The following is a 9,688-nucleotide window of genomic DNA, read 5'->3' on the forward strand; positions in this document are numbered from 1 at the left end:
ACTGGTGTGGAGGGTAGGAGAAGCTTTTCGATGCTTTGGGGCCAGGGAACGTTGGGGATCGGATGGGGTCTGTGGCGGGGGAGGGGGTGGGTTGACGTGTGCGGCTCTTATAGTGGGGTGGGCGGATTTGGTTGGGCTGGTTGCTGCTGCCAGCTGGGGTGTCGTCTATAAAGTAGGATTGAGTGTGTGTGTGTTTGTGTGTGCGTGTGTGTGTTTGAGTGTTTGAGTTGTCGTTTTGAACAGATTGAAATAAATTAACTTGGGTGTTGATTCGTTCTTAAGAATGGGTTGCGTGGAGTGGGACCTGGAGTGGTCGGGCGTGTTGGAGTGTTGGAGTTTTTGGAGTGGGGCTGAAATAAATTGGTCGTGTAATAATTTATTATTATAAAGAGCGAGTCGCCTTTCATGTGAGATTGTTCAGTGTGGTTGAGGGTCTTTGCGAAGGTTTGATATTTGATGTCAGTTTTTTCCTTTTCTGAAATGATGACGAGGAATATTTTCAGTCGTGTGACAGAATTTTGGGAATATTTTCTGTCTAAAAAAGCATAGATTTCCCTTTTGTGGATTCCATTAAAAAAAAAGGTTTTTCAAATATTCGTATTGTCTGTAGAGCCAAATATATCTAAACCTGAGGTCAGATTGACCCCTGACAAAGAAATCAATTTAGCCCAGTGAATTGTAGCAACAGAGATTAGCGGAGATATTGTCCCTTCATGAATTTCCAGACAAAGAGAGAGAGAGAGAGAGAGAGAGAGAGAGAGAGAGAGAGAGAAACAATATCCACAGCTACTCTCAGGGATAAATTTCCCAACCCGACCACCAGCCTGGGTTTATATGAAAGTGAGAAACCCAATAGAGCGACCATTAAAAATAGTATACCCAGCTGCGAAGGCTATATACAATTTGTCTCTCCTAACCCTCTCTCTCTCTCTTTCTCTCTCAGAGATGCTCATATGCCCCCTCCACCACCCTCCCCCCATCTCTCTCCCCCCTCCCCCACAGAGAGAAAAATAGACCATGGCCGAATTCTTCTGGCTACAAGAGAATACAAGTGAAAGAGAAAAAAAGAAGAATCCGCTCCCTCTTAACGCGATGGTTAAAAAAATGGTCAAGTTGTCCCCGAAGTTGTCCAGGCGGGGCCCCTGCTGATAATGATGTTAAATAGACTTGGTCATGTTACGCGCCCTCCCACTTATCCGCTGTGGCCCAAACGCGGGAACCACGGCGCGTCGCACGTCCGCGTAAGATGTCTCCGAAGGAAAGACACTGCCTTCGCGATGCCTCCGGCCGGGAAACTCTTCTTTGTTTTCGCGCCGTTATTCCGGATCGCTTTTTACGAAACATCGTAACGCATCGCGATTAGATGTACGGAGTGTGGGATAATAGCAAAAAAAGACGGTGCTCTCCACACACTCGAAGTCATCGAGCGGTCTATAGAGAGGTGTCCACCTCCAACCCACGGGTGGTTGCAGGGGCGAGCGTCATTGGTCGGGAGGCGGCGGGGGCGGACGCGTCGTGGTCGCGTGATTGGTCAGGTCGCGGTTTCGGGACCCGTCACGCAGCATCACCCGGCGCCGCCGACCAATCAGGAGCCGACGCCTCAAACACGTCCACAGCCGCCTCTGGGGAAAGTTTGATTTGGTTACCAGTGGCCGTTTTGCCGGTTCTGTGGATGTGGTGAGACATTCGCACTGGTTTGCTGGAAGTAATTCACCGGCAGTTTGACATGTTTATTGTTCCCTCACTGAGCCGAAGCTGATGCTGCTGCTGCTGCTGCTGCTGCCGCTGCCTTTGCTGCTGCTGCTGCTGTTGAAGGAAGAAGAGTAGGAGGAGGAGGAAGGAAGGAAGCTAGCGGATGCTGCTGCCTAGGAGGAGGAGGGTCGTCATCGCCGTCGTCGTTGTCCTCTTCGGCCTGATACGATTGGAGGAAGAGGATACTTTCTTTCTCTCTCTCTCTCTCTGTCTCTTTCTCTCACACACACACTCTCTCTCTCTTCTCTTCTCTTTTCGCTGCTCTGCTCCCTGCACGATATGATGATTAAAGGTTTCAATCCCTCACTCCCACTGATTAGATGGGAGGGGGCAAGCCATGTTGGATTTTAAACGACTTCGGGGAGTCGGCGGCTGCTGCTGGCTAGCTGGTTGTTGGGTTTTTAAGGGAGGGGCGGGGTGTGGGGAAGGGAGAAGAGGGGGGGAGGAGAAGGGAGTTGAAAGAGAGATTGCTGGTTGCATGAAGGTCGTTGTGGCGGTCGTCTCTCAACCACTCTTTCCGCCATTACTTCTTCCCGTGGTCGTTTCGGCTGCCATGAGTTGTGATAACATCTTTTTTTCCCTCTCGCTTTTTTTTTTTTTATTTCTTGAGCGCTGGAATCGCCCGCTTTAAACCCTCCCCTACCCCCCTTCCTCCTCCTGCTCCCCTTCTCCTAGCCCTCTACCTCCCTCTCCCCCCTCCCTCAACCCTCCTCATCCTCTCTCTCTCTCTCTCTCTCCCTTCTCGCAACTTCCAGGAAAAAAAAAGGAAAAAATATTTATATCGTAGAGTGAATGTGGCCTATTTTTTCCCCCCCAGTATATTTTTTTCCGGTTTGCAAAATTTAGTCCTTTGCGAAAATACATACATATATTACGTATATATATATATATATATATATATATATATATATATATATATATATATATATATATATATATACATATATGTATATATAACATATCTATCTATCTATATATACATATATATATATACATACATACATACATATGGCCAGACTTAATTCCCCTCTGGTTGAATTGATGGAGATTTTTTTTCGGTGAATCTTTTAAAAAAATGAACAGTTTGAAGAACAATTGACTTCTGGTATGCCTGTGTGTATTCCTTTTATGGATGAGTTTCATGGGGTTTAATTATTGTATCTTTATTTTTTTATTCTCATCTCACTTTTAATCAAATGTTAAAAATAACAATTTGAAGATGCAGATATTCTGGTAATTTCATCTTGCATTATATTCAGAAATAACTAAATTCTTTTTTCTTTTTTATTTAATCCTTTTCGTGTTTGTGTTTTTCAAAGGATCCAGGAAATTTTTATATATTTTTAGTCTAATTTTATCAAATTTAATCGGCCTTCAGCTTACCCGGCTAACAACCCCATCCCTAAAAAAAAAAAAAAAATAAAAACTCGGGCATAAGCGTTGCTGAGACTTGTAACAGACCTTGGGTGTCTGGTGTGATCGGCTGTTGGTATCAATGAGACTTATAGTAATTTATTTGTTTATTATTTTTGTAGAGGATAAGAACGATTCTCCTTTAAATGAAGTTTGATTATTTGACCTTTTAAAAGCTATTATTATTATTATTATTATTATTAGAAATTTTTATTTGACCTTTTAAAACCTATTATTATTATTATTATTATTATTATTATTATTATTATTATTATCATTATTAGTATTGTTGTTATTTTATTATTATAATTTATTATTATTAGAAATGTTTTATTTTACATTTTAAAACCTATTATTATTTGATCTTTTAAAACCTATTATTATTATATTATTATTATTATTATTATTATTATTATTATTATTATTATTATTATTATTATTATTATTATTATTGAGTAGTAGTAGTGTACACACACCGTCAAAAATAATGCAAATATAACGTACGGTCGAAACGGTAAGCCCCCATCCTCGGGGGCGCTATTACTGTCCCCGGAGGTCGGACCAAGACCAACGTACCTTTAATCTGTCTGCTACTACAGGGGTAAAGTGGAGGATAGACGGAGCTGACCCCGGGTTCAACGACGACAGTCCTAAACGTGGATTTTGTTTACCGTAGAATGTTGCTGTTAAACGGAAAGAATATACTGATGTAATTGAACTTATTATTATTATTATTATTATTATGAATGTTTAACTCACAAATGTCAGTAGAAAAATGTATATTGTAATTCTCTGTTTATGAATTAAGTCTATACATTCATGGCTATTAAGAACATGTAAATTTCATATTTTTGTTTTTGTGTATACATAAATAAATAATATATACTGTATATATATATATATATATATATATATATATATATATATATATATATATATATATATATATATATATGAACAGCAGTTAAAATCATGACAATGAAACACACGGTATCATAAAAGATAATATTTTGACGACAATTTTTTTATTGCTCATGATGAGATTTTAGTAGGAATGTATTTCACCCCTTACTGTTATTTTTTCGTATTTATTTTTATTGCTTTCATTATGACCAATTATACGTTTTTTTTCTTTCTGTTGTTTACCTTTTTTTTATTTCGATTGTCTTATTTTTATTACCGGATCTTTCCTAGATAGTGACCCTCAAGGGTTTTAACCCGGTATATGTATCCACCTTCGCGGCGTGTTTAGTACAAGCCCGTTGGGGATTACCGGAAAAACATCAACAAAAGACTGTCAAAATCATAAAGACAGTGACCCCCAAGAAATATTAGTCCTAGATAACGACCCCCGAACATTGTTGGGGGTCACTGTCTAGGCAAGATCCTTATTTCCTTCCGGCGAGGAGAATATTTTTTTTTATTTTATTGTTTCTGTTTGCTTGTCTGTTCACAGAATTGCATGAAAACTGTAAACATATTTTGGCGAGTGGTTCAAGATTCACATAGCTCCAGGGAACAGTTTGTTTCATCTTTATGAATCGAAGTGAGCGGCTGGCTGTGTTGATAACAATAAGATCAGTCACTTCCACATTCACTCACTTACTTCCGCGACCTCACATGCAGTTGAGGTTTGTGTATATGCAAATATTTTTCCCTTCTGCTGGTATTTGTAGCTTGAAATGGGTATAGATTATTAAATGTTAAAGATGTCACTGAACGTTGTCATCTTTGTGATTTATTCCGTTATTTTCTGGAGTGCTTCCCAGATTTACAAAGTTGTTCTGTATGATGCTGTGATATTGATCGGACCAAAAAATTATCTTTGGTGAAGTATGAAAATATTGTCATTTTGAATCTTTCGTTATTAAGAAATTGTAATTTTGTGGCCAGTCAGTCTATCTATCTATCTATCTATCTGTCTGTCTATCTATCTATCTGTTAGTATATACGTGTGGATTATTGCGTATGTGTAAAGTTTCTGGCATCATGTTTAGCGCTGACTTTTGTCTGTTATTTAACACAGTTTCTTTTCTGTTATGTAACATAGTGTCTTTTCTGTAGCGCATTCAAACAGAAATATCAATATAGAGAAAAAACATTCTCCTCCCTTGTTATCGAATATTCTGCGGTACTGAATGTTTTAAGTGAATTATGCCGTTATTTAATTAGCATTTTCTACTTACATTATGTGTATATATATATATATATATATATATATATATATATATATATATAATATATATATATATATATATATATATATATATATATATATATATATATATATATATATATATATATATATATATATATATATATATATATATATATATATATATATATATATATATATATATATATATATATATATATATATATATATATATATATATATATATATATATATATATATATATATAATGGAGGGAGGGAGAAAGAATATATATGAAAACACCACCTGCTTAATAAAAGTTCGGGATATTTTAATGGATATTTTAATGTTGAAATTAGTTTGCTGATTCTGTTCCTGAACTTGTATACATCATATACTTTAAGCCCTAAGGATGGGGCATGTGATGTCTCGTAAATTTGTCCATTAAATTACACATTACTTCGCTGGCTGATTTCTGTGTTGTGTGTATATATATATATATATATATATATATATATATATATATATATATATATATATATATATATATATATATATATAGTATATATAGTATATATATATATATAGTATATATATATATATATAATATATATATATGTATATATGTGTATTTATATACGTATAAATATATAATATATTTATATATATATATATATGTATATATATATATAAAATTAGTAAGGACCTTTGCCTTACCTGCAAGAGGCCCTGGGTTCGATTCCCGCACGAGGTCGAATGATTTCGTTACGTAATATTAAAATCTATTGTGCCTCTATTAACGTAAGTAAAGAATTAAGTTTTCTGATGGTTGTTAAGACTTGTCTGTTGCTTCCTTTGGGGTCAAACCTGTCCGTATTCTCTTTGTTAGTAGTTCCTCGTTGGTCGAGTCGGCAGAGTTCTCGGCTAGCACTCTGCTAGGCCCGAGTTCGAGTCTCCGGCCGGCCAGTGATGCATTAGAGGAATTTATTTCTGGCGATAGAAATTCATTTCTCGGTATAATATGGTTCGGATTCCACAATAAGCTGTAGGCCCCGTTGCTAGGTAATCAGTTGGTTCTTAGCCACGTAAAATAAGTCTAATCCTTCGGGCCAGCCCTAGGAGAGCTGTTAATCAGCTCAGTGGTCTGGTTAAACTAAGTATGCTTACTTTTTCTCTTTATTAGTTTTCTGTAAAAGAAAACTATTGTGCCGGCTTTGTCTGTCCGTCCGCACTTTTTCTGTCCGCACTTTTTTCTGTCCGCCCTCAGATCTTTAAAACTACTGAGGCTAGAGGGCTGAAAATTGGTACGTTGATCATCCACCCTCCAATCATTAAACATACCAAATTACAGCCCTCTAGCCTCAGTAGGTTTTATTTTATTTAAGGTTAAAGTTAGCCATAATTGTGCTTCTGGCAACGAGATAGGATAGGCCACCACCGGCGCGTGATTAAAGTTTCATGGGCAGTGACTCATACAGCACTATACCAAGACTACCGAAAGATAGCTCTGTTTTCGGTGGCCTTGATTACACACTAGCGGCTGTACAGAAAACTCGATTGCGCCAAAGAAACTTCGGCGCATTTTTAACTTGCTTTTATGATCTTTAATCATGGAATAGGAAAGGGCGTTTCGTCGTCCTCTCCCCCACCCCCTTCCCTCCCCCCTATTGGCTTTTTTTTTTTACCCTGCTGTCAGGATTGACGGTAGTGTACGAGAGGGTAGTTACGCACTGTCCCAAAGTATTGACTTGGGTACTTTTGTCCTTTGTACTAAAATATTGCCCAGCGGTGACAAAGGCTGGCACCGGACTGGACGACGGCAAGCTTAAATTTGTAATTCATTTAGCTGATGCCTTTTACACACAGAATAAAATATATGTATTAATTCGCATCGTGTTTTATTCCGCAGTGTCACAGTTAGTGCAGGATCTGCTAGCTTATCAGACTTTGTAATCCCGCTGAACTCTTTATTCCCAAGTTGAAGCCCAAACAACATATAAATACTTTTAGAAACCACCCAAGTTCAATTCTCTCCAGTGATCCTTTTAAATGTAACCTCATCTGAAATGTGTATATATATATATATATATATATATATATATATATATATATATATATATATATATATATATATATATATATATATATATATATATATATATATATTTATACATGCACATATATATACATATAACTTGAATCACGCAAATATGGAGCGTGATGGATATAAATAAAGACAAAATCCACGAAGGATAGAGAAACAACGGAATGCTGCAAGGCCTTTCGACGTTAGTCCTTTACTTATCAGACTGAAGAAATATAAAAATAAGTTTTACAAGGAAGGCTCGTATAAATGACAGATGGGGATTACAACGGATAAAATATGTACCTGGAATCAGGTGTGTGTTTGTGTATATATATATATATATATATATATATATATATATATATATATATATATATATATATATATATATATATATATATATATATACATATATATATATATACATATATATAAAAGTATATATAGTTGTATATATATATGATATATGTGTGAATATGATATATATATGTGTGTGTATATATATATACAACTTCCATTGCAAATCATGTTTTAATAAGCGCTAAAATCACAAAACGTTTTTACATTACGACAAGACGATACTAATTAAATTTACTGCATGATGAAAAAAAAACTCTTTTCTTTTATTGTGAACATCTTTAACCAATTTCTCTTTTTTTTTTTTTTTACTTTCAGGTATGTTCAGAACTCCTAAGGCTGTTGAAGATGCGGTTTGTATAATTGTTTTATTAGACGTGGCTGAATAATGAAAATTATTTGTTTGTGTATGGTTTCTTTCGTAATATTGATTTCAGAAACATATTTTTTTAATTTCATTTTCCTAACCTTTCATTGTTTATTATTGTTACTTTTTATTGAATTTTTTGGTGGTTATTTATGTCTGTTTTTATAGTGTACTGCTTACTTCTATATTTATTATTTTAATTCTTATTTATTTACTTATTTATTTATTACAAAGTCATTCATTACATCAATTACTTATTTAATAAGTTATCCAGAAGTTAGATAAATTATTTATTCAATTTTTCGGTTTATATTAATGCCACCATTCACATCAAACCCGAATGATTCTATTTTAATCCAACTATTTGCATTAATCGACAAATTATCTATATATGAGTTAGTTCTCCAATTTTTATTTTCTCCTTTTAATCCTTTTTCCCTACTATATATATATATATATATATATATATATATATATATATATATATATATATATATATATATATATATATTTATATATATATAATCCCATTCCATAAAAACTCAAACATTTTTCGTCACTGATGACATACTTTTTACACGGACCGTGTCATTAACAGCGCAACTGATAGCCGTATTCCGGCCGCATTACGGTAAACCGTCATTCATCCAATAAGAGACAGACAGACATTTGCATCTATGCGGGTACGCGGACAGAGGTTGTGACAGAAGGGAGAGGAATGGATTGGATAAATGGGGAGGAAAAGAGAGAGAGAGAGATAGATGGTTAAGGAAAGAGGAAGTGGGAGAGTAACATTGAACGGCAGATAGGAGGAGAGGTAGGAGAGGAGTGAGAGGTAGAGGAAAAGGGAAATGGAGGCAAGGAACGAGTAAAGAGAAAGAGGAAGTGAGAGAACGAGGAGAGGAAGAGAGAGGGTGAAAAGAAAAGAAGGCGGAGACAGGAAAGAAAAAAAAAAGGAAAGAAAGTTGTACAGAGACAAGGGGAAAAGTAAACAGATTCAGAGAAGGAGAAATGGAAGGAAGGAGAAATAAAGAGGAAAAAGTCATATACTTTTGAATAACACCTTTCTCATACAGGCTTGGGAATTCTATGCTTTCTTCCGTATCGCTAGAACCCCAAGATTTCCTTAAAGCGCCCGTCTCGATTTCCCTTGTCCACACAAAACTGCTGTGTTTACGTCGGACAAAGAAAAACGCTCTTCTTAACTCAGACTAAGGTCGGATAGAACAGAGACAGTCGCCAGATCACTTGGTTAGAAGGGCAAGCAAAGAAGAGAGTGTAGTATAGTATGACAGAAGTGTTGGTGTCAAGTGCGTTGTTGTTCTCAGAACTTGTATACCTTTTCTCAGCCTTATGTAATCTCTCTCTCTCTCTCTCTCTCTCTCTCTCTCTCTCTCTCTCTCTCTCTCTCTCTCTCTCTCTTGGTACATGGTGTTGTGTATTTCAGTACGTGTTATTTTGATACCTTGCACTCTCTCTCTCTCTCTCTCTCTCTCTCTCTCTCTCTCTCTGTGTGTGTTGTGTGGTACGTAGTGTTGTGTATTTCAATTTTTTTTAT

At 36.0% G+C, this 9,688-nt stretch overlaps 1 protein-coding gene across 1 annotated transcript; it reads left to right on the forward strand.

The window, feature by feature from the left end:
- Positions 1-1,363: 1,363 nt before the first annotated feature.
- LOC136851099 (uncharacterized) lies at positions 1,364-1,916 on the forward strand. The gene is made up of 2 exons (XM_067125069.1): positions 1,364-1,631; positions 1,756-1,916. Exons 1-2 carry the CDS (start codon positions 1,364-1,366, stop codon positions 1,914-1,916), a joined length of 429 nt encoding a protein of 142 aa, XP_066981170.1.
- The last annotated feature ends 7,772 nt before the right edge of the window (positions 1,917-9,688 follow it).

This window comes from Macrobrachium rosenbergii, chromosome 23 (assembly GCF_040412425.1).
Source record: "Macrobrachium rosenbergii isolate ZJJX-2024 chromosome 23, ASM4041242v1, whole genome shotgun sequence".
In the NCBI taxonomy this organism is placed as follows: Eukaryota; Metazoa; Arthropoda; class Malacostraca; order Decapoda; family Palaemonidae; genus Macrobrachium; species Macrobrachium rosenbergii.

Coding starts and splice junctions, on each gene's coding strand:
- LOC136851099 (XM_067125069.1), top strand. CDS start 1,364: ATGTACGGAGTGTGGGATAATAGCAAAAAAAGACGGTGCTCTCCACAC. Junction 1,632..1,755: donor CACAGCCGCCTCTGGGGAAA/GTTTGATTTGGT, acceptor ACTGAGCCGAAG/CTGATGCTGCTGCTGCTGCT.